This window comes from Rattus norvegicus, chromosome 20 (assembly GCF_021556685.1).
Source record: "Rattus norvegicus strain SHRSP/BbbUtx chromosome 20, alternate assembly SHRSP_T2T, whole genome shotgun sequence".
NCBI lineage: Eukaryota > Metazoa > Chordata > Mammalia > Rodentia > Muridae > Rattus > Rattus norvegicus.
The window spans coordinates 21,365,881-21,391,926 of NC_141553.1; the positions used below are offsets into that span (position 1 = coordinate 21,365,881).

At 45.5% G+C, this 26,046-nt stretch overlaps 1 protein-coding gene and 2 long non-coding RNA genes across 4 annotated transcripts in view; 2 read left to right on the top strand and 1 right to left on the bottom strand.

Annotated features, from left to right (window-relative positions):
• The window catches only part of Rtkn2 (rhotekin 2), a 73,305-nt gene that overhangs the window by 41,210 nt on the left and 6,049 nt on the right, over nt 1-26,046 (bottom strand). Inside the window, 5 exon segments of one of the 2 annotated variants that reach the window (NM_001107625.3) lie at nt 5,863-6,057; nt 9,305-9,422; nt 10,590-10,643; nt 14,706-14,764; nt 24,926-25,128. In NM_001107625.3, the coding sequence (NP_001101095.2) occupies nt 5,863-6,057; nt 9,305-9,422; nt 10,590-10,643; nt 14,706-14,764; nt 24,926-25,128 (629 nt within the window). 2 annotated transcript variants of the gene reach the window in all.
• On the top strand, nt 546-2,872 carry LOC120098810 (uncharacterized). Its single transcript, XR_015645799.1, has 3 exons — nt 546-750; nt 1,226-1,326; nt 2,636-2,872. It is a non-coding gene; the product is annotated as an uncharacterized LOC120098810 (long non-coding RNA).
• Nucleotides 21,461-24,375, top strand: LOC134483792 (uncharacterized). The gene is made up of 3 exons (XR_015645801.1): nt 21,461-21,856; nt 22,269-22,519; nt 23,885-24,375. It is a non-coding gene; the product is annotated as an uncharacterized LOC134483792 (long non-coding RNA).

Below are 26,046 nucleotides of genomic sequence, written 5' to 3' on the forward strand. Positions count from 1 at the left end.
AATTCCTTCTAAGAATGGGTATGCTAGAACACAGCCAGCCGAGGATATGGCCAAGGAAGATAACTGGAATACCATGGAACATCAGAGGAGAGATCTGGGGGTGCAGCCTATGTAGACACACACACACACACACACACACACACACACACACACACACACACACACACACACACACACACGTATCATAGGGAGGAGCTTGAAGGCTTGGGTGGAAGACGTCCACGCAGAAGCAAGACATGAGAGGAAGATGTCAGCGCAGAAGCAAAGCACCATGCCCCGCCTCCGACAGCTGAAACAGGACCCAATAACCCCTCACCCCTCCCATCCCCCACCCCCGTTCACTTCTCTAGATTCTAGTCCTGAAAGTCATCCCGAGTTTCTAGTGACATGGTTGGTGTGGTTAAGCCGTAATAGCTGACAGCCACCTCTGAAAGTCAGTGGCTGGCAGAGAACCATGACTGCTTGCCTTCTCCTCAGGTACTCGGGAGAGGCAGCATGTCCCGGGCCAGGGAGCAGAGGGGCGGGGACTTCCGGCTTACCTTGGCAAAGGAAGAACAGGAAGTTTAGAGAAAGCAACTGACTTGCTGGTGGCTAGCGAGAGGACCCTTGTTAACAACTAGCTTAAAATTATAGGGTTCTTTTCAAGGAAAACAAACCATGTAGTAGTCACTTTTCACAAGAATCCTGAGTGACTAGCGACCTCTGAAGCCCCAGGAACCTCAGGACTTTCCTGCCGGGGCCTCTTCTTAGGTCAGTTGTGTGTGTGCTGTGGGGGAGAAGGGGTGAGGAGCTGAGTGATCCCTTAGTTAAATTTAGAAACTACATTAGCTTCCCCACCCTCAAACCTTTTAACAGCATCGTTTCAAACCACAGACACTTCATTTACTGGAGATGTGTTAGGAAATTATTTTATACCTCCAATCTAATTTAAGATGACGCAGGAGGGATTCTTGGGAGATTCGTTTTTATTTTATGGGTACGTGTTCTGCCTGCGTGGACATCTGTGTGACCTGCACGCAGGACCCTCGGAGGCCAGAAGAGGACCTCAGGTGCCCTGGCACTGCAGTCACAGACAGAAGACCAGTGCTCTTCACCGCTCAGCTGACTCCCCGCCCCCCCACCCCGTGGCTTGCTTGTTTTGTTTTTACATTTGGTTTGTCTTCTAGTCAACTAAAATATCACAAATGATACTACAAGTTTTGACAGGAATTTTTTTTTTTTAAAGTATGTTTGAACCCTGAAGAACACTGTCCTAGTCACAAAGCAAAAGCACTTAATTCGGCTGTTGGAGGGGAAAACTGGCAAGTTCTAGAGGAGGAGATTTCGGTAAGCCTACATTCCCCAGATAAGAGGAGGAAATGAGTCACATCAGGGAACGTACTAAAAAAAATCTCCAAAACATGTTCGTTGTCTTCTTTAAGCCCAACAATACCATTTTATGATGGTATTTGAAGTCGCTTCATTTTTAGCCCGTGACTAATTACATGGGCATCTTCCAAACCAACAGTGACTTCACTTGAGAAGCATTCGAGTCAGGATTAACAGCCTGTCTGTAAAACATTACATTCATTCCTTTGCGCCAACCCTAACACCGAGTTCCCAAAAGTTTAATCAGTTACATTTTTCCTATCAAGAAGGCTGATTGCTATAATATTGGGGGTGGGGGAGGAATCAAGGGGTATGGAAAATAAAGACTACTTAGATGGTAGTCAGAAAAAAAATGCATTCTTGTCAAGGAAAAAAAAATAGCTATATTTGGCCAGATACTGTCTCCTAGTTACATAGTATTTTATAGGCAATCATTTTGGTTAAAGGCCTACAGTGGAACATTGTACTTGGTTTGTATTTTAAAAGGCAAAAGTCATCCTCTTGCGCTGTCTGAATACCCGTGCTATACACGAGCCCCTCCCTACTCAGTACTGAAGTGAATGTCAGAGGGTCTGTGGGCTGTGCGTGAGCCTGCAGTGCTGGTCCTCAGAGAACAGGACTGGGTGAGAAGGGATCTGATCATCACATCTTTTGACAGACCTTGGTGGTATAAAAGACTCAAAGGTTCCTGAAACACACCTGAAACAAAACAAAACAAAACAAAACAACAACAACAACAACAACTTAGCATTCGAATTCATGGGCAAATAGTGGAGGCCAATTGTGACAGAAGAGTTGAGACTCTGATGCTTGTTCCTGAAAGCAACAACGGAGCACAGAACAAGAGGCTCCCAAGAAAACCCCTGGGCTTTGCAGAGAAGCACAGGCCTGGTCCCTGTCATCATCTATGACATTACAAAGGGGGCCTGAATGTGAGACCACATCTACATTGAATGTCCCATGTCAAGGCTCTGCCTGGAGTGCATCTACAAGAGCTCAGAAAGGGAAACTCTAGGGAGAACGGGAACGAGAATTAAAGGTGCAGTTATTAAGTGCCTGCTGTATACAAAGCCCAAGGATCAGTGTACTGAATTCCGTAATGATGATCCTATGGGGTCAGAAGCTCCTGGGGGCAGGGCGGGGAATGTATTATCTGCCTTGGTCACACAGCAGTAAGCGATAAGAATAAAAAAAATTAAGTACTCCTCATAAAACAGCAAACTTTCACCCGTTTAGAACTCTATTCACTACTGTCGATTCCTTTCAGGATGTCTGAAACCCCCAAAATGCCCTTGAGAGCAAGGGGCTGCATCTTAGCACCTCTGCCTTCCAGTAGAGGAGGGGAGAAGGTGGAAGGCCCAGGGGAAGTGCAGCATGCAGGTGCCGCTGGAAGAGACCACGGAGGTTCTGGCTGTTCTAAAACAACGTTGCTCATAAGAAATGCAACCTCTGTACTAGTTGGTTACCTCTTTCCAACCTAATAAAATTTGAGCCGAAAGCAGAATGATATGATCTCTATAAATAAGAAATGCTTCTACTACTTCAGTGGTCTAAATGAGATGTCCCTCATAGTCTCTAGTGTTCGAATGATCTGTCCCCAGTTGGTGCGCTATTGGGGAGGCTTAGGAGGTGTGGCCTTGTTGGAGGAAGTGTGTTGGCTCACTTGAGGGTGGGCTTTGAGCTTTTAAAGCCCCGTCTTCCCGGTGCACTCTCTGTGCTTGGTGCTTTGAGATGGGAGCTCTCAGTTTCCCAATCCTGCCTGCATGACTCTGCTTTACCACCATGAACACTGACTCCACAGAACTCAGCCAAACTAAACTCTTCTTTCTATAAGCTGCCTCAGTCACGGCGTATCACCACAGCAACAGAGAAGTAACCAACACAGATGCCTTATGACAGACTTAAACCCATTCCAGCAAAACCCAACAGGATTCCAATGTAAAATGATATCTGAAATGATGTCTTGGTTTTAACATCTGTGTTGGAGAGAATCTTCTAGAACTGTGGACCAGAAATTGAGATTCACTTATTCGTGGATCAGAAAATCAATTCAGTGACTCATAGATGCTATTTTTGGTAAATCTGAATGAACTACAATGAAAAATATACCTAACATATTATAAACACTTCTACCCATTGGCACTGTGCAATCAGTCAGTCAGTCAGTTAGTCAGTCAGTCAGTCAGTCATAGCATACAGCATATTTCTTGGTTGAGCCCCTATCAAAACCATAAAAATACAAAAACAAAACAAAATAAAACAAAAAACTGGGTGGTAGTGGCTCACACCTTTAATCCCAGTGTTGGGGAGGCAGAGGTAGGCATATTTCTGAGTTCCAGACCAGCTTGGTCTACAGAGTTGAGTTCCAGGACAGTCAGGACTATACAGAGAAACACTGCCTCAAAAAGACAAAAACAAAACAAAAAAGAAAGAGAAGGAAGGAAGGAAGAAAAAGGAAGGAAGAAAGAAAGGAGTAAAAAAAAAAAAGAAAGAGAAAGAAAGAAAATGGTGGGAAGCCACCAGAAACAGAGTATCTGGCATGGGAGGAGTTCTTAGCTAAATCTTCCTGACTGGGGCTTTTGGGATCAACACATAGACTATTTCATGTCTGTGATTATAGAGCCTTCAAGATACGCTGAAGGGCTAGCTCTATTAGCCATGCAAAGAAATTTCAGGAATGTGGCCAAGTCAACACTTTCCCAGTGAAATAGACATAAAACCATGGAGAAAACCAGGAAATTTGTGCAGAAATGCTGATTCTGGGCTCAGCAGAAACAAACAAACCCCACAATGAATAAGGAACCCCCGACTGTAGCACAGGGCAAGCATGCCTCCCAAGACCAGCTTGTCAAAAGGATGCCCTGATCCCACTGAAGGACTCCCGGGATCCAGGAGAGAGAATCAGAACCATTAACATGAGGAAACACCAATGTGTGTAAACTTGATCGCTCAGATAAAACCTTATCACTTCTATGCTTGTGACCAGCACACATTTACGTCTAAAACTTGGTCAAGTGTAAAAGTCATGAGGTATTGTCTCTCCTCTCCATTGGCTTTCTTGCAGCTGCAGCTGGAGACTTTGTGAAGGTATTGCCTTCTCTTCAAGAGTCCTGGCTTATCCAGAAATGTAGGGTAATGGAACGGAACACCTATCCTGCACCTCCCCTCCCTGAGGCTCAGGGATCGGGGTGGAAGACAGGGCAAAAAGGGTCCAGGAGGCAGGGGTGGTGGATCTCTGCATGGAAACCATGTGTTCTATACATGACAAGGCAGCCACTCATGTGAACTCACGGCAGCATGCACAGAACCTGTGGAAACTCAAGTCGGACCACATCATAGCATGGTGAGGAAGTTGGATGCAGTCTCACCCCTTGCTGTGAAGCTCATGGCTACTGTTAGTTGCCCGCTAAAGAAAAAGACTGCAGCCCCTGGTCAATCAACCAGGGTCCTCACATCCAAGAATATTTTAGGCAGCACAAGTTTGTCTGGAAGGAGCCATTGGGGGCGTGGGGAGCAGGATATGAAGTTGGAGGGTAAGAGGTGGGAGATGGACCTAGGGAGAGCTGGGGTGGAGGATGAATTATGTTCAAAACTCTCCAAGAAATAATTAAAAAGAAGAAGATATTCATGGCAAACCCAGGGAGCCATCAGATTATAGACTCCAATGAAACAAGGAATTATAGGCAATGGCTGCTAAAAGCATCAAATAAAAGACAGGTAGCAAGCTTTATGATGGACGCATCGGGCTAGAAGCACCTGAGCTCAGAAATAAGACAGGGACCCCCTAACAATGCACAGTGGAAAATATACCAGACTGAGAACCGGAATCCAGCCCATCCCTCAGATCCATTACAAGGGAAGGGGAAAGACAGGAGCCAGGGAAATGTTTTCAAAGCAGCACAGAGATAAGATCAGCTAGGTTACAAAAACAGGCATCCTGCAAAGTTTGGTTTCCTCAATAGATAGGGCCAAGGAAAAACAGTGGATGGGGTTGTAACAGACTGTGGCAAGCCTAAAAGGCTCACTCACATGTGTACTACTGACCTGATTTGCACAGACACACCTCAAAGGTATCATTTCAGGACTGTACCGTCTGAGACATACAGACCATCAGGTCACGTGGGACTTATTTTTCTAAGTTGTTAAATGCGATACTAATATTACACTGGCTTGTTAAAACCATTAAAGAAAGAGAAGTATGACGCACATAAGAGATCCACTTAGCAGAGAGTCAGGGAGCGGACACTTGACACATACAGGCCGCTTCTGAGAAAAACATTTCATCTTTCCGCTTAGACGTGGAATCCCGAGCAACTCAAAAGCAGTTCGCCTGACTTCCGGCCTTGACAGGAAGGGGCCAAGTGCATCTCAGCAGGGTAAGTAGCTCACAATGGAAGTTCCCCTCGGTTGCAGGCTGTTTTCCCAGTTAAAATACAAACATATATGGAAAGACAGCGCTCGGAAATACCACACACACTGTTAGAAGTAGCTTACGCCACGGAGCTGACAAGCAGGCTCGCCTCCTGGTCCTCCTCCTGCAGCACAGCACTTATCTTCCTTCCCGTAGCTTTGCTGATGGACGTCTTCAGCTTTTTAGCCAGCTTTTTGGGGGTGTTGGTTATGGAAGATTCCTCTGCGCTGCTGCTGTAGACCTCTATCTTTACCCGGAAGTCTGGTCCTGCTTCGTTGCTGAAACCAAGAGCGGTTACAGTGATGGGAATCTAATTCAGCAGAGAACAAAACTAAAACACCTTGCGGTGTGTGTCTTTCCAATATTCAAAATCAGTGCCATTTGAGCCACACGCAAGGAGACACCACGGTCAAGTTTGTCTACTTTCTAAATGGCCTTAGAGGGTTGCAGTAACTTTTAGAGCTGTTATCGTCTAAAGCAGAATCCATCTTTTTTTTAAAAAAAAGCCAGGCACAAAGGCATGGTCCTGCAATCCTAAGGCTGGGGAAGGGAAGGGAGGAAAATACTTGGGGGTAGTTGGCCAGGCAGCTGAAGTCTGATCAGTGAGCTCTAGGTCAGTGAGAGGCTCTCTTTAAAAACACAGTAGACAGGGCCCAAGGCCATCCTCTGACCTCCAGATGCACGTGCACATATGTCACCTACAAGAATACTCCACACTCAAAAGAACATGTGTGTGCACATGCATACACAACACACACAACAGGTGAGGGCTTTGCTTCAGTTGAGCCAATGTAAGCAGGCAAAGTGCTCAAAAAAGTAACAAGAATAAAACACCCTCATAATGCTGCTTCTCCTTTGCAGTCCTTTGATGCCACCATTTTTCTTAAAGAATTATTTATTTTATGTATATAAGTACACTGTAGCTGTCTTCAGACACACCAGAAGAGGGCATCGGATCCCATTACAGATGGTTGTGAGCCACCATGTGGTTGCTGGGATTTGAACTCAGGACCTCTGGAAGAGTAGTCAGTACTCTTAACCTCTGAGCTATCTCTCCAGCCCCCTGATACCACCATGTTTGAAGTGTTTATATCATATGTGTAATTTCTCAAAACGACTCTGAATAGAATCTATGGGACCTCGAATTCCCTTTTGTCTTCACATCCAGACAGTCAATCCCTGCCTCATCGAAGGAAACTCCACTGTCTGGTTTTAGAGGGGGAAAGGACCCCAAAACCAACATAAAGGGGTACACTTGAAAGCGCAGGCCCCCAGAGGGCAGGCTCTGTCTTCACAAAGCACCATGCTCACAATTAGAGGGGACCTGATAGGGCTTTACTCAAACCCATTGGGAAATTCTCTCATTTGCCAAGGGGGATGGTTTGGTGGGTAGGTGCTTGCTTAGTTTGGGTCCCCCAAAGCCATAAATCAGATGCGGTGGCCTGTGTCTGTGAGACCCATGGGCCAGCTTGCCTGGTATTCCTGTCTCATAGTAGGTAGAAGGTGAGGGTCTACACCGGAGGTTTGGCTCTGCTTCATTAAGTGCCCTTGCATTTATACACATAAACATGCACACATTGAAAATAGGCAGACAGACAGATAGACACTCTGCAGTTTGGGGAGCACAAAGACTGGCTTTACTCTTTTCAGGCACAATAAATGACCATCAGCATAGAAAACCACCGTGGTGTTACTAAAATGCAAAACACAATACCAGGTGGTGGTGCAGGCCTTTAATCCCGGCACTCGAGAGGCTGAGGCAGGTGGATCTCTGTGAGTTCAAGGCCAGCCTGGTCTACAGAACCAGAGGTAGCTCTGGTCATCCAGCAAAGCCAGAGTTACACAGAAAAACCTGCCTCAAAACCAAACCAAACCAAAGCAAACCAACCAAATAACCAAACAAAAAACACTCCAAAACCCTAACAAACCAAACAACAGCAAAACTAACTGGAAAATACACTCAGAACCACATTCTTCTGCGGATGCTACCTGAAGACAGAAGGCAGCCTCGGTCCTGGGCCTTTAAAATTCAAATGGCCAATCTACAGCCTGGATACGTCCAAGGACCGACTTACAGCTATTTTTATAGTTTCTTACTTGGCAGCATCTAAACATACAGTATTCCTGGTAATGAGTAACAAATGTCAATATTTAGAAGAGAACCAGAGATCCATAAATATTGAAGACTTATTAAAAACAAGCATCGTAACAACGAGCACATTTTTTTTTTAACATTTAGAACATTTGTCAGCAGCTATTTTTAGGCCCATTTAAAATATTTATACCCAAAAAAATGCCAATAAATCACATGTTGTCTTCCAAGTCATTTGTATTGTTCTTCCTGTGGGAGGGGGAGGGGATCCATCCAACTTTTGTCTCTGGGGCAAAAGACGAACAATGGCGGACTGGTGTGAAGGCAAGAGACAATTGGTGAGTGGGTTCATTTTGGCAGGGGGAGAAAAAGTCACTAGCACCATCGAGAATAGGAACAAAGATAAAGAGATAATGCACGAAATACACTTTAGCCTAAAGTGCACAAGGACTTGGAACCATTCCCGAGGCGGAAGAGAACTGAATTCCATTGGCTTGCGTACAACTTGTAAAAGGGCCTGCATTACTGCTAGGGTAACTCGTTGTTATATCCTATACAGTTACTCCGGGACACCAGTTGCAGAAGCTACAGGATGCTACCTGCCGAGGTCCTGTCGGTGTGATGTGACCTCCTCTGAAATCTAAAGTGTCACTGGCCGTGGCCAAGAGTGCAGCTGATCACATGTGGGTGGTTCGGACAGCTATTGCCACTCCATCTAGAATGGCATCTCAGATCTCCTGAGAAGCAAATCCCACAGGGAGGCAGGCCAACAAAGGCTCTTAGAGAGAGGCCAGGATAAAAAAAAACTCATGTTGGTTAAAAAAAATGAGGTCCACAGCTTCCCGGGGAAGTTGTTTCTGCCTCTCTGCATGCTGGCCATAATAAAATGACCCTGCACAAAGCAGCCCCATAAAGGAGCCCTTAAGACGGCCAAGATGCTCTATGCTGCTTGAGTATATGAGAGAAGCCCGCCGTAAGAGAAAGAGCATCCCCAAATTCACCGTAAGACGCACTTAAAAGAATGGGTCATAAGCAAGCTCGCTTTACCACTTCGTTAGTTTTGTTCTGAATTTCCTGTGAAGGAAAAGAAAATCAGCTTTGTGCAATCTGTTGTATTGCATCAAGTACCCAATGAAATCCTGTCAGAGCTTGGTTAGTGACAGAAATATAAATATTTATGAGAAGTTTAGCAGGGCCATTGAGTCAACTGTTGGCTGGCTAGTATTAATTATAAGATTTCTATTTTATTCTGAATCCAAAAAGAGGGGTAACTTTTAAACATTTTGAAGCTTCCAGTATTTTGAAAAGAACCGAAGGCCCTTCAGGATGTCGGCCATCGGAATTTCAAAGACAGTAATTAGGCTTTCTTCACTGCTAAGAAAAAAGGAGGCAGAACTTCAGATTTCACCCTCTGGAGGATTAGGGATACTTACAATATGGTGACGTTTTCAAAACATATATCTGTGACGGTCTGGTCCACAATCATCATGTCGGTGTCAAACACTTGGGTTCCCATCCTGAATAAGCAAAAGATGGCAAAGCGCTGTGTGCCTGGTAGAGAGACAGGTAAGAGCTGTCACGAGCGGGACGAATCACACCTGTGTGAGACTTGGCAGTCCCTCACCCCACTTGAACCCAACCTCAAACTAAGGAACACTGGAAAGGAACACCGGCCCCTTGGCATCCCAGAGAGATCGCCACAGTCCAATCTGATCACTTAGCAGTCAATGTAGCGCCATACATATAAATGATCCCCTCTGTCATTTGACGTCCAAGTCCTAAGAAAAAGGTGACGTTTATGGGCCGGTGCATCAACAGTGGCCAAACATATCACAAAAGTATGAGCAAGGGAAGAAACGACCTGAGGACTCACACCCAAACGGCAGGCACGGATGAATACAAAATCAGCTGCCAGACTCTCCAATGTGGTGACGGTCTTAAAAACACCGGGTGATTAAGGGCTAAATCCTCATTACTGAGAAAACGTTAGCTCTTTAGGAAAAGTTTAGTCTCTCCAGGAATCGGGAAGATTGTCTCAAATCCCACAAGTACTCCTCGGTGAAGTGAATTATACGTCCTAATTGAAAAACAAACACTTGCCTGATTTAGATTCTCCATGTAAAACTAATTATGCCCAATACCATTCGGCTTCTGGAACATGGACGAAGCCATCGCAGGAGACGAGGCAGGTGAAGGGCTGCCGGGTCTCCCGGCTTCACCTCGCTAAGGTACATTTGAGATTAACGTCCGTGATCCAAGTGATACACGGGCTTGTAAAGACTGTGTGCAGCCAATGAAATGGTGAAGAAAAAATTCACACCGAGCTAGAAACCCTTCATTACATCCTCTTAAAAATGACCCAGCAAAGCAAAGCTCGGACCTCTTATAGTAAGAGAAGAAGAGAAATTCCGCGTTTACTGATTCGCCCGTGCTCTTTCAGAACGTGGGGACTCTGCCTTTCTCCCTATCTCTCCACCCTGAGCCCATCGCACAGATCCCCACTGCTGGGTCTCCCCTCATAGGTACGCTTATCTTAATCTGAATCAGGGAACCGATTTGAAGACCCCCAAATCAGAAAACAGCAGTTTGCCCGCACGGGGCTTATTGTCGAATGGCAGCAGTATGTCTCCAAACCAAAGGGTTCTGCACTCAGAAATCACGAATGCGTCCTGTGCACCCAAGGAAACATTTCCAAATACAAATGAAAGCCATACGTACATTCCTTATGACCGAAGTGATCGGAGTCTTTCCACATTAACGGTATTCGAATATCTATAAAAAAGGCAAAAAAATTATTTTGATAATTTTTACTTCACCCACAACGTGAACCTCTGAGCTCCAGGACCGATTGTGCCCACCAAAGACAAAAAGAAATGTATCCAGCAATTTTCTAATTATTGTTCACAGATGATTTAAAATTTTCATTCATTTTTATGTTGGTGGGTGTTTTGCCTGCACCACTTGCACGGCTAATGCCCATGAAGGCCAGAAGAGGGTGCCATATCCACCGGCTCTGAGGTACAGGTGGTTGTGAGCCACATGTGGGTGCTGGGAACCCAACTCGGGTCCTTTGCAAGTCGGTGCACACTCCCAGCCTCTGAGCACATCTTCCCAGCTCGTCAGGTGGTATTTTTAGAAGTTATTAAATATATGTAAAATTTGGGAGTATCTGAACGGAGAACACGTTCTTCTAAATGTTATTTTAGCTCTAGATCTATGCCCTTTCCTTTCCTCCAGCTTTACGCTGACTTCCTTATTAGCTGTGCCGTTCTGAGCCCATCCACGGCTGTCCCTGGGCCAAACACCTCATGTACGGAACTGAATCCGTTATCAACGTACATCTCCCAACACCAACTGCTAGGATCACTGTCTTTTGGAGGCATGTGACTGTCACTGGTTTGTTATAAGAATTTTTTTTCAATTTTGGTCAAAATTTCCTCTTAAATGTTTTAATATCCAAAATAACTTAGGAACACATAACTTATATTTATTTACTGTGTGTGTGTCTCTCTCTCTGTTGAAGCTGGTTCTCTGCTTCCAGTGCGGGGTCTCAGGACAAGTGACGTCATCAGGGTTGGCGGCGAGCACCTTTATCTGTTGAGCGCCCTCACTGGCTCAGGGCACTAATAACTTTAATATTTTATATTCATATAATATATTTACTCTTAACATTTGCTCTAGCTTTTTGTTTGAGGGCTAGAGATCAAGCCCAGGGGCTCAGGAGAACCCCCATTGAGCTGCCTCCAGCCCCCACCCTCCCATCTTAATTAAGGTCATTTCTTATATATTTAATGCTTGAGGGGGGTTATTGCTTTCTTGTAAGTTACATTTTTTCCACTGTAGTCTTCAGCAAGTTATTGCTGGTTTTAAGAGAAACTACCGCTTTTTATTTATTTATCCAAAATCCCGTCTCCTTTCATTGAGTGCTTTATTTAATTCCAGTGTCTCGGTCCCTTCCCCGAGGTCATATCCATCTGCCATTCATTAGCCTCAAAAGTATCCAATCTGCCTGTTCATTTCCAATAGCTTTGTTTTTCAGCCATTATTGTAGCCGCAACTCCAAGCCAGTGCTAATTTATGTTGATGTAGTAAGACAATGGTATTTTGTCCTTGATTTTAGTATGGATGTCTTCATTGTTTTAGAACTCGGCTGATGGCCGGTCCAAACTCACTTCTCGCTTGACCACAGTGGCCGCCTCCTGCCTTTCACTCCACAGTGGCCAGTGGCTCTCACTCATAGCTGTCCTGGCTGTGGTGGGCAAGCTTTAACTGTTCACACTCTCTCGGAAGGATACTGACCCAGGCTTCCTTAGCTGTTTCCCCAGAGCGTGGGTTCGATCCTGCTCTTCCCCATGCTACCCCTCGGCTCCATGTAAACCAAGGGAATAATGTCTGTGTTGGCTGTGTATTCTTCAGACAGCAAAGGATCCAGCTTCGAATGACAGAAATGCCTTCCAGATTCTGGCAAATGACCAAGTGGAATTCAGCTTACAGTGGTCCACCTTTGTTTTGTTTTTGTTTGGTTGGTTTTTTGTTGTTGTGGTTTTGTTTTGTTTTTAATGTCTCCGCTGACATTTTATGGCCAGCTAAGACAGCTCAAACAACATTGTGGCTGACCAGATGTGTCAGGTTCCAGCTACAATTTTGGCAAAAGAAAACCTAGAGACTGGGGCGATGGCTCGGAGGTTGAGCATTTGCTGCACAATGACAGTTGAGCTCGCAGAGCCAAGTACATGCCAGGTGGCTGTGACAGCCACCTGTAATTCCAGCCTCGGGGGTTCCCCAAAGAAAGTAGGCTCTAGAGACTAGGCATCGCCAGGTACCTGTGGGTTTGACTGACAGGCCCCGCCTCAAAGTAAGTAATGTGGGAGGACTGAGGATGACACAGCCTCAAACATGTACACATGTACTAACACATGTCCACATACATGCAAACATGTACACATATATGAAAAGAAAGAAAGAACAAAACACAGGAAAAGAAACCTCTGAGGTGTGTGGGTAACTGATTTGGCCCAGTCATTGAGCTGGGAGGGGAAAACACACACCAGTCACCCCACATCACCTGGTGTAGGAAGGATGGGGTGAACCTGCTATTTGTATAGTTAGGAAGATCTGGTCAGTGGAGACCTCAAAATCCAGGTCTGTCCCGTTTACAGCGCAATCTTAGAAACATTCTGAAACCTGACGGCAAAAGTGTCCAGTCAGCAGAAATCATGCTAATGACATGGGCATCCTATCTCCTGGGCTTCATTCCTTAATTTCATTTAAAAACATCTTGGGAAGAAAAAAAAAGAGCCGACCTCAGTCTCTGTACAAAGATATCTGAGATCGTGAAAAGCGGCCCTTGGCCTTACGTATGCTTTAGACCCCCTTCTTAATGCAGTAGTAGTAATAATCGCTCTCGAAACAATAACAGACGATGTTAGTCACAGAACTCACTGTGCAGGTCACCTACCTCATTCACCCACAGAGTGGTGCCTTATTAGAAGCAAGGGAGGACGGCAATACTTAAGTGGTGATGGGAAATCTCTACAATATTTAAGCTACCCGTGTTAAAATGTAGTTAAACATTGTGGAGAGGATTTTGCAAATGTCCTCCGTTCCGCCACAAAAGGACCCAGGCAAAGGCGTGGGCCTCATGTCAGTCCCAAGCACAAGACTAAGACCAGGACACAGGCCACGGCAGAGGGCACGTCGGCCACAAGCAGAAGACTGGCCATGAACGACAATAACCACAAAATAGGCAGTTCATCTACTTTTCAGAAGCGCCCCTCCCCGCCACTGAGGGCAATTTCTCTCATTTTGCCAGTGAATCAAGTAAAACTCAGTGAAACTTTCGTCCAGCTACGGCTGTGAGCGATGGGACGGGGAACAGTCCCTTGACCAGCAGGCCAGGTGACAAGATAGCAAGCGCTCTACCTCGGCAATGGGCTCACCACTGGAGGTCAGCGCAGGCCACAAGGCTGTTTCCAGGATGTGGCTTCCGATATCAGCAAGCAAGCCAGCTGGTGTTAATGGGGGGGGGGGGGCATCTCTACGCCACCTCTTGTGTGGAGAGGGTGGGGGGTGCTGCCCGGTTTTTTTGTTTGTTTGTTTGTTTTGAGAAACCGAGACTGACTGCCCCAGCGCCATCTAGTGGCAAGGTGCCTCCTCGCTCTGCCGACAGGAGACACCATTCCAGCCGGAGCAAGGATGGGAGGGAAATGGGGGAAATGCTACAATTTCACAACCCAATTAGGTGTCTCAATCAGGGCCTCTGTTGACAAGAGAAGGGGCAAAAAAATCTGCCTAAATCACGTGGCTTGTGTAATGGAAGACAGAGCCAGGAAAAGAATTAGGCAGAATGCGAAACTTGGCGGGGTTGGGGCAGTTTGCTTTTGATTGGCAGTGGTCAGTCGTCTCCCTCATATTCACCGAGCAACCACCAGGAGCCAAGCCCAGTGACAGTGGCTTGGTACAATGCGATAAACAGAGCAAACGTGGGCCAAGCCGCCCATGGAACGTGCAGCTTGGACAATTTTTATAAACAGGAACAGCAGGGAGAGAAAGCTCCAGGGTTTGCAGTGCAACTCCAGCACTCACCAGCAAGCAGGTGACTTGAACCCACCTTCCTCACACCCCACGGCCCAAACAGAAGACAAACTGGCACAATGTGTGTAGCATATGACATTAGCGTTTCCCTAATCCACAAAGTCCCATGCAGTTGTGGAACAGAATGATTAAAAAGTTAGAATAAATAATCCGATGCTGGAAATACAGAATGCGCAGGGCCAGCAACGCTCGTCAGTCCTAAACATATTCGGGGACCCGTGGTGACACACCTCAGCGTACCTGACAGAGCGATCTTCCCTCTGCAGGGTTCTTGTTCTTTAGTTTCTAAACTCGCATCCCTGTCAAGAGAAAAACACAACAGGTCTTTCGAAAACAGCTGAGCTTTAAAATAAAGAGGTAGCTATGGATACTAAGGACTAGTGTGAGGTCTTGGTCAGGACTTGGTCAGGCAGCCGCTAGCTAGCTTTCAGGGAGATAGAGAGACACCCTCTTTTGAGTTCACGTGAACTATTAATATTGCCTAATAACGTGTACTGGTTACGCTATGATGTCCAACTTCTCACAAAGCTTGGAGTTCATCAGCTGCACTGGCCTAGAAGAGTCAGGTGTTGTCCAGCCAATCTGTGGGCTGCTATTCCTACGGTCAAGTCACCTCGTGCTTTATTTTTATGTGTAGTTGGCGTGACATCTCATTTCTTGTAAGCTCCAAAGAACGAACACACAATATGTTAGGATGAGCGAATAGGATGTGGGGAGGGAAACAGCAAAACATTTCCAAGGAAACTTTAAGACCGAAGCCAACAGCGACCCCCAAATTGGGATTTCACACTACACAAAACAGAGTGAGACACCATTTAAGCCAGAGGATCACACAGATAAGGCTAGCCTGTGCTACCAAGGGAGACCTTGTCTTGAAAACAAAGCCAGGGAAGGCACAATGGGTCAGTGGGTACTTTCGGTCTAACCTGGGGACCTGACTTTGATCTCTAGGACCCACATCATGCAAAAGTTATTATGTAAAGATATTCTCAAACTATAATCGGAATCTAATTGATCATAAAACTTCGAAGAATTAGGTCTGTTTAAAAAAAAGACAAACAAACCTCAAATTTCTGGAACTTTAGTTTATTTTCAATCCCAATACTTCCAAAAAGTTATGAAACTGTATCTTATCCAGACAAACCCTGGTTACATTACTTTGTAAGACCCGTAGATGCTAGTTTGTTTCTTCCAGAGCTGAGGAGTAAATCCGGGGCCTGTCATTCTACCCCTGAGCAAGCTCTCTAACCCCTAAAAGGCAAACATAACCAAATTAAGGAAATTACCTGTAGGTACAGAAAATGAGCGAGAGAGGGCGCTAGCCTGCCACGCTCTTACCAAGATCTGTATGAAAACGTTCTGAGTAAACACAGATTGGCCTGGTTTATATTGTTCCATATGGGGATTTTTAAACAGCCATTTCTGGGCCAAAATTAATGCACTGTAACAATAAATAGCACAATGATAATATTTTACTTTTTCTTAATGAAAATTGTAAGAGGATTCTGACTGGTATTCTGTAAGCCGATTATCAAACCCTCCACCTTTTATGCAAACTAGTGAAAACTAGACGCTCAAAAATTCATGGTGTAGAATGTAAAATCGCCCTGAAACTATGATAGTATGGCTTCATGCTGTCCTAGAATATATCCCACGTGTGATATAGTCAGCCCACCCCCCACCCATAGACACCAAACCATCGACAATTTGAGAAATAAATTCAGTAACGTCTTTAAATACACGTACAGAATTTTTACGTCCCAGCTAGGCTCTTTCTTTTTTTAACTTACAGTCTGTAAGTGATAAAGTAGGAGGCTGGAGTGTGAGGGCGGGCAGTCATACCCAACTTGCTATGCTATCTCGGCACTACTAAAAACTCACAATTATGTTGAATGACACACACATAATTAAATCCTATAAATGACTCTAATTAGGATTATTAATATATTTTTTTTTACAAAGCCAAATAAAGAGCAAGAGTGGAGAAGAGATGGACCGGCTGAGGTGGGGGACGGGAACTCACGGAGGGCGGTGCTGAAATGGAAGCTCCTGAGTGTGGAGGAAGATGCTGTGTACTGAGCCGGCGCCACACCCAGTACCGCGCCTCCGTGGCCCCGGGGGCTTCTGGGACTGCGGCTGAGAGGGCAGGAATGGTCCTTGGAATGGTGCACGCAGCAGACCTAGACTCAAGCTTTGGGCTTCACCCATCAATTACGACTTCCCTTAGCGAGTTGCTGTACACTGACGGCATCCCCAGTAATGAGAAGGGACATTATCTAGTTATCACGCAGCTGCTGAACAAAGCGACGATTCTAATGGGCCTGTGGAATTCTTTAAGGTGTCTCACAAACTCGGGCACCGGGTTGTGAGCATTGAGGTTTTGGCTCCAGGGATGAGCCTAGTCAGTTTAGGGAGAAAGATACAGGGTCTAATTCCAGGTTCCTGTGATGCGTCATCGAAGACTTTCTCTACACATCCCACCAAAGCCTTCGTTCATATCAAGGAGAAAAGCAAGGCCTCCTGTAGCCTTCCTCAGTACCACAACCAGAAAACAGGGAGGCTGCCAAAAATGCCACTAATATATGGGAGATGTGGAAGCCAGCTCCTGGAGACCTCACCCCACAGAGTTCGGCGACTGGTCGCTAATGTTACGCTAGCCTGGGATCGAAAAGAGTGTGTAGGAAGCTTGGGAAAGACCACAGCACTAGATCCTGGGGGGTTGAAAAATACTTTGGAGGAGGGAGGCACATGGTGGGAGAAGTTTGGCATGAAAATTAAAAGAAGTCAGTTAACCTTAAGAACGCTAAGAAATAACATCATATTCAAGAACCAGAGGGGTTGGGGATTTGGCTCAGTGGTAGAGCGCTTGCCTAGCAAGTGCAAGGCCCTGTCGGTCCCCAGCTCTGAAAAAAAGAAAAGAAAAGAAAAAAAAAAAAAAGAACCAGAAAACCAACGTGTCCAAAAAGCATCATTATCAAAGGTATGGTCCACTACTCTAAAAACCAAAACACTAGTGCATAAGAAACCAAGGACACCTTTCTAGCAATGGTCCACTTACACCACCACGACTTGGTCCAGGAAAATGTCGCTGAATCATAACTGACAAGAAGAAACTCCAAAAAGAGACCCTCTAAAGCTACCCTAGAGCAGGGAATCGGCAGATAAAAATATTCCATTAGCCACACCTTCAAAATCCAGAAAATAATAAGACTCGAACACAATACCCCAGAATGAAGCACACGACGTTAAACAAGTCTTAGCCAGCGGTGAGCCCTGTGAGCTAGAATAATGTCTACCGTAGCAATATAAACCCACGGGGGCCGTCGTGGCATGGGTGTTTTGGGGATGAAGGTTATGGGGGTGACCCCAAGAGGAGAGGCAGGTGCATTACAGTAAATCTCCTCAAGAACCCACTGTCAGAGGGTTGGGGGTTTAGCTCAGTGGTAGAGCGCTTGCCTAGCAAGCACAAGGCCCTGGGTTCGGTCCCCAGCTCCGGAAAAAAAAAAAAAAAAGAACCCACTGTCAGGAGCTCAAGCGCCCAGCTGTAAGCCTACTATTCGTTAACTGAAGGAAACCACCAAAGTGGTGTAGACCGCAGAATATTTAAAAGACTTTAAAGGTCTAGACTCTTCAGAGCATTAAAAACAACAGAGTTTTAGAAAAGGTTCGTTAAAAGAAACCTAAGGGACATAACCAGACGCACTGCATGAAACTCTATTAATCAAATTTTAGTGTATTAAAAAAAAAAAACTACGGCTGGGTAGGGGTGAAGCACCCCTTTAATCCTAGCACTCGGGAGGCAGAGGCAAGTGGATCTTTGTGAGTTCCAAGCCAGCCTGGTCTACAGAGAGAGAGATAGCCAGGGCTACATGGAGAAACCTTGTCTCGCAAAACAAATAAACAAACAAAACAACCCAAAACTATGAGAGATTTCTGAGCAATTAGATAAGGAGTGAAAGACCCCAGCTTAGCAGCAGTAACGCCATTTTACAAGGCTGTACTTAAGATGACTGGTTCAGAGAAAGGTTAGAACACTGAGTACACAGCGGCTGCCAAGCAAGATGTGTTTGGTTGAAGGCCTGGCAACAGGACGACTGCAGTTGAGCACCTGACAATGAGAAAAGCCCCGGGAGAGGTCCCACACCCTGGTGGGGGGGGCCGAGTCAGCCGTTATGTTCCAGAAAGGTAGCTAAGAAACTTGCCCCCGGGCTGAACCCTTGGGGGGCCGAGTCAGTCCTTATGTTTCAGGAAGGTAGCTAGGAAACTTGCCCCCGGGCTGAACCCTTGCCACATTAGAATCCACCAATTATATCCCTGTAACCATGCATCTGCTTCTGTATGCTTGCTTCTGCTCCCCAAAATCCTATAAAAGCCCATCCTTGGTTCCATGGGGCGCGCCAGTCCCCCGAGTGACTGAAGCGCCCGCAGGTGCCTGTGCCTGTGTATCCCGACAATAAACCAAATCCTCTTGCTGATTGCATCCTGTGGTGTCTCGGTCTGGTCTTTGGAGTTAGAGGATCTCCATCCCGAGGGAAAGTTCTCCCTGAGAGCTTTTCAGGAGTGGATGTAGAAAATTATGAAATTATTAACATTTTGCATGTAGTCACATATTGACTCACAGAAGAACATTCTTACAGACAGATGAATTCCAAACCATTAAGATGCACATGTCCTGGGGTTGGGGATTTGGCTCAGTGGTAGAGCACTTGCCTAGCAAGCGCAAGGCCCTGGGTTCGGTCCCCAGCTCCGAAAAAAAAGAAACAAAAAAAAAAGATGCGCATGTCCTGTTTGTAACTCACATGCACACAGAGAGAAAGGCGGCCATGGACGAGCACACGTGCTAAGAGATTAACGGTAACTAAGTGAACACAGGTGGATGCTTATCTATGAAAGAGTTTGTGATGAATAAGTGGTTTTAAAAAAAAGAGGCAGCTGGGACACTGTGAGCAACACAGTAGGTAGTGAGAACCTCAGAACACAAGAGGGAGTACAAGGAGAAGCAGCAGCTATCCGGTTGCTCTTGAAGTGAGTCTTAATTTCCACTGTAACTCAGAAGGGGGACAGGGCAGATGGCTTCCTCCTCCTGCAACCTCGGAGTGACTAGTTTCTGCTGTCAGTTCTTCTAAGCATGGTGTCAACCCAGGACTACTCCAGCAGACAGATGTTAAGACAATGGGCTCAGCAGAGGTGTCCTACAGCCCTGGCTTTCAAAGACTCTAAAGAAGTGAGATTAGCAGGTTGTTTTCATCAAATGGCAGTGGTAGCTCATGATACAAAACACATGAAATGACGACCCAGGAGTAAGCCCCGGAGAAACTCACCCACTGGTTCTCATCCCCTCCTGTAAATGTAGCTTTTATTCTCCTGAAGTAATTGTCCTCTTCAAGGTTTACTGCCTCTGTCTGCTAACCGAGGCCTAGTCCTGGAAGCTTCTAGCATCCGTACAATCTTATCTAGGCCTAGAATGTTTTCAGACTCTGAAACTTACTGCTGAATAAGCTCACCCTTTCTAGCTTTTTCTGAGCTCTGGCTGGCTGGTCAACTGCGCTGTTCTGGCGGATGCGCCTCTCCAAGCCGACTGATTCAATCTGGCTTCTCTCAGCTTCCTACTGAATTGCTCTGCTTCATCTCAAACTAACTCTAGCAATCTGTTCTAATCTTCTGGCTCGTCTGTCTTCACCTGTGTCTGTAAAACTGTCCTGGTAAAACCACTTCTCTCGGCACGGCTCTCTTAAGTAGCTTCCCTTTCCTCTCTGTTCTCGTGAGAGCTGGGCATTTCTGTCAAATCTTTCTCTGATTCCTCACTTTGTCTGCCACTCGATTAGGCACCGCTTTCAAACATGGGTGTTTCCTTCTACAAACTAACTTTACCTTCATCGTTTGGGATTAAAGGTGTGTACTAAGGGTGGGTCTGTATTCCAGCCAGAGGGATAAAAGTTATGTGCCAAGGCTGAGTCACAGCACAACTACAAACAGGTTTTTTTCCAGTAAACAACACAATCTCGGGGTTCACAGTGAGATCAAATATCCTGCACCACTCTCTTTTCTCTAACCATGTCACTTCAGGGGCTAGGGAGATGGCTCAGGAAAAGGAGGTGCTATTCTTACAGAGGACCAGAGCCAGGTTCCCAGTATCCCCCACTGGGAGGACTCACAACAGCCTGTAACTTCAGCTCCAGGGGATCTGGTACCCTTTCCTGGTTGTCAAGGGCACCCATACACAAACCTATACATAACCGAAAATAAAGTACACCTTTAAAAAGTGTGATTTCATGCATGGTGGAACATGCCTGTAGTCTGAGCACCAGGGAGGTAGAGGCAGTTGGGATGCTGTGAACTCAGGGCCAGCCTGGTCTACAGAACACAAGACCCTAAGGTCTTCTCCTCAAAAACAAACACAAGAGGAAGTATTTTGTTAGCTATCAGATCACTGCTGCTTCTGTGCCTCCCTGTTTTTAACCATTGGTCTTTTTTAAAAATATGATTTATTTTGTATGTATGAGTACACAGTTGCTGTCTTCAGACACACCAGAAGAAGGCATCAGATCCCATCACAGATGGTTGTGAGCCACCATGTGGCTGCTGGGATTTGAACTCAGGACCTCTGGAAGAGCAGTTAGCGCTCTTAACAGCTGAGCCATCTCTCCAGCCCACCGTTTGTTTTAAAATGTGGTTATTCCCATTATTTTACTCATAATAATAATGTATAATGTTCTATACAGCCTCCCCAAACGCTAGTTTATCATGGCTTCTTTTTGCTGAACATAAAATGGTACAAGGGGGTATTTTAAAAAGATACACTTTAAACGTCGTCATCGCTCGACAGCTTGGAGGGGTAGAAAGAAGCAGAGGTGGTTTCAGGTGGAAACGGGATTTTGGGGGCGTATACTGAGAGAGCCTGTGAAATCCTCGGGTCCCTGCCTAGCTCTGTGAGCAGGCTCTAACAGTCCTTGTTCCAGAATCTTTACTGAAGACGGGCAGCACAATGCCCCCGTGGTCAACCCCACACCTTAGCTTACGGGCTAGACCTTCTACTAATAAACCCCGCACAGACCGTCAACCAAGCGCATTTCTTTCTCGGTCTACTCCAGAACATCTCTCATTCTAGGCTCACGTTTGCTGTTTGTTGGGGGACGGGGGGACAGTTTAGTCCTTCCCTCCCCTGGTGGGACCGCTGCCTTCAGTCCACAGGAGCCAGTTCCCATCAGATGTTCCTCTGCCACACCGCTGCCCACCGATTTTGATTCTGCGCTGAAAAGGCCTACGTCGTCAGTGGTCCTCAACCTGTGGGTCGCGACCCCCAAAGACCGCGGAGAAACGGAGTGTTTACATTACTATTCCTAACTGTAGCAAAACGACAGTTATTAAGTAGCAATGAGAATCATTTTATGGTGTGTGTGTGGGGGGGGGGTCGCCACAACATGAGGGAGTGTGTGGAAGGGTCCTGGCGCTCTTTTTTTTTTTTTTTTTTGTTAATTTTTTTTTTTCGGAGCTGGGGACTGAACCCAGGGCCTTGCGCTTCCTAGGCAAGCGCTCTACCACTGAGCTAAATCCCCAACACCGGGTCCTAGCGCTCTTTACTCCTCTCTTGCTCTCTCTTTGTTCCTCTCTGCTCCGGGGCGCTTGGAAGGTTGAGAACCACTGGTCAAAGGTATAATAATTTTTGGCATTTTATTGTAAAACTTTAGAAGAGTTAGACTGATGTCTTCATTAAAGTGGCATTTTAATTGATGGTAATATGTACATATTTTAACCGACATGTATGTGTACATATATACTAAGGCATTTTTGTCTCCCTCAAAGACTAAGCAAACCGAGGAATAGAATTCTGGCTCTCCAAGGACAACACATTTGGTACAGATTCTTAGGTTGCCCTGCGATGGCACGCCATCACCCTGTGTTCTTCAAATGGGGGACATTCAAGCGGAGTGCTTACGAAGCAGTTGGAGTTTGGTGAACCCGATGAATCAAATGGCAGGACGTCCGTCATTTTTCTTAAGGAACTAAAGAGGCTACCGGAGGACTCTCACTAGCCTAGCAATGACTTTTACCTGGTAAGACCCCAACTACCGTAATCCCAGTTATAGTCAGTCAGTGGCCTCCGGCTCTACCCGCAGAGGCAACAGATGGGTCACACAGAGTAAGTCAGGAATCATTTTAAATCCCAGGAAATACCAGTAAAGGGCCGCAAGGCTTTCACAGGAACGGCGAGAATATACTCAGGTATACGCGCAGGAGATATTTTCATTTGAGAGGGGAAAAAACGAACCAGAAATGCGTGCGCATTGTCAGCTCGGCGTCTCGGATCCTCTCCCCCTCCCCCAACCCCGGCTGCCCTATCGTGGCTCTACAAATCTAATATAGATGAAACTTCCTTCATAGCTCTGTAAGTCGTCCCAAAGAGCTAAGGTGCCAAGCTCACAAAACGCCAAACTCACAGCTCATTATCAACGCTGAAGAAGTGGTAAGCGGGTGGATATGGGTCCCAGAAGGCTACCCCAGACTAGAGGAACCGCATAATAGTGAGTGCCTGGTTTAAGCCAAGGCTTCTCAAATTTTGCCATTTAAGTGATACCTCGCTACCAGAAAATCCATTCTAGATGCACGAGCTTTGTCCTAAAACAATATTCTGCTGTGCTACAGGCTGCCAGTCTCTAATTCTGGCATAGCTCTGATTCCTATCACATGTTCTCCTGACCTGTGGTCCATCCTAGGAACATCAGCCGCCAAATGTCTTCTTACATGGTATACAGCGATAATTTTATTAGTGATGCTGGGACATACAACACAAAAAAATAGCTGCTGTGTTGAGTGCTAAGGCATTCATTCCTAGATGTATCTGTATCTATATATGTATATGTGTGTGTGCATTTATTTGTTTGTATATGTATGTATATGTGTACATATATGTGTATGTATGTGTATATATGTATATGTGTATGTATACATATGCATATGTGTATATGCACATATATGTATGTATATGTGTGTATATGTATATATATATTTATGGATGTGTGTATGTATCTGTGTATATATCTAGGTATACATGTATATATGTGTATTTATATTTGTATATGTATATATGTGTGTATTATGTATATGTCTATGTATGTATACATGTATGTGTATATGTATGTGTGTATGAGCATGTGTATGCATGTATTTGCGTGTATATGTATATATGTGTATGTGTATATGTATATGCATACATATGTGTGTATATGTGTGTGTACATATGTATGCATAATGCCCACGCAGAGGTATTACCTAATCACCTCCCCACAATGCACCTGTAGCACAAGGACTTAAGCACAAGGGTTCCAGCATCTACAGGAAGATAAGGCCACTGACAAACAGGCTACTTTGCATCTAGATATCTGCTGTATCACAACCCTATTTCTGTTTTATGTTGACAGTAACCTTCTCTGACTGCCTGTACCTTACTTGTATGGAGTTTCATGGAGGGACACAGTGCCCCACCCAATGACCAATAAAGTACACAGAGAGACTTTTCCCCTTGTAGCATTCCTGCAAGCAAGCACGAGACCGATGCCTTACTAAGACATGCTGAAGTCTAGCCTCTGGATGGAGACCCAGGGTCCAGGTGAGACTTGGTATTGCCTGAGAAATGGGATACAATGTGACACACAAATGCCTCGTCTATTCCACAAGGACAATGTGGAATGACAGGGACCACAGGACAGAAGCTAAGCAGCAAGCCCTGGCTGGAACTAGTTGGCAACCTTTCTGGGAGCACCACTCCCTTCTCTGGAACTCGCTCACTGTAAGGAGGGCTGTGCTGGTCTATGTTAAGTTCCCTTCCATTTACACGTTCATAATCTGTGGCCCGCTCAATTGATTTTCCTAAGCTGCTGTTCCTCTTCATATAAATAGCACGTCCATAAGGGATCAGTTTTGTTTTGTCTGTTTCTAAGCAATTATCTTAATTCTACATGTGTGTGTGCATGCTAGGAGCCCAAAGGAAGACCGAGGAGGGCATGAGATCCCCAGTACTGATAGTTGTGAGCCACTGTGTAAGTGTGTGCTACATACTGAACCCGGGTCCTCTGCCAGAGCAGCCAGTGCCCTTAACCACTGAGCTGCCTCTCTAGCACCAGTAATTAATTTCTCCGACACACTTTTCTATGGACTCCACTGTCAGCCTCTGTCCTTTCTTCCTAAAAGGCTCCCCCCCCCATCCTTTTCTCCTAACACACTTTCACTTTCGAGCGGAAACAGTGTCCCACCTTAAACGGCTCAATGTAAGCATCTATTCCGTGAGTTCGCTTTGAGCCCTGATGACCACACGACGGTTATGTTAGCTGGCACTCCCATGTTGGCCTTTAAATGGGTTGGTGTCCTGACATTTATTTTATTTTACTTTTTTTAACTTACACTTAAATTATGTCATGTCTTCTGTTCAAATACCGAGGTACGCTAAGGCGAAGGTAAATGACAGCACTAACCGTCTTCCGGTTTGACTTGCAGTCTCTTCTAACTTCTGCAGCTCCGCCGTGTACACCTGCATCCGAGCATTGCAGACCATGAGGTTCTTAACTGCGTGCAAAACCTGGTCTTTTTTTTTACTCAGGGAGAGCAGTTTCCATATTCCTTCTCGCATTCGGATCTCTAAGTCTATTTTCTCTTGGATGCTGCAGTCCTAAAATAGAGAATCACTCGTAAGAGGTGGCAAGAATCTAGAACTACATTTAAGACAGGCGACAGGAAGTGGGGTAGACATCGTCTTGTTTTTACACCATTCTGAAATGAGACCAAGTTTCCCAGAATGAAACAAACGCAACCATTTTAAAAAGCTATTTGCCAAAGCTCTTAAGTGTCTTGCATTGGAGAAAAAAGAAAGATGAGAAAAAATATGTTGCTACCATAACCTCTTGCTAGCTTAACAGAGCTCTCAAAATCCTTGTCTCACCAGAACCCTCGAATGGGCCCTTATTTGGATACAGAACTTTGCATGTGTTATTAATTATAACAGGGTCACATTGGAGTAGAATGGGTCTCAAATCTTAATAAGGCCATGAAAAGACACAGACACACAGAGAAAAGGCCACAGGAAGATACACAAAGACACTTGGAGAGAAGACCACGAAAAGACAAGGCACACAGAGGCCACATAAAGATAACAGACATGGGGTTGGGGATTTAGCTCAGTGGTAGAGTGCTTGCTTAGCAAGCGCAAGGCCCTGGGTTCGGTCCCCAGTTCCGAAAAAAAGAAGGAAAAAAAAAAGATAACAGACATACAGAGAGGCCACACATGGACGCAGACACAAAGGGGATATAAGAAGAAACACACACACAGGACTGGTCATATGAAGACACACACACACAGAGGGCCCTATGACAACAGATACACGGGGCAGCCATGTGAAGACAGAGGTGGAACCCAGCAAGTTGGTCCCAATAGCCAGAACCTGGAAGAGGTAAGAAGGGAGAAGAAGATGCAAAGTCCTCACTCAGTTCATTCCCAGTAACTTTGTAAGTATTAGAAGCCGCAGAGGCCCTCTTTATAAACAAGCACGGAACCCACGAGTGTCTACTTCTAAGTGAACCTAACTTTAGC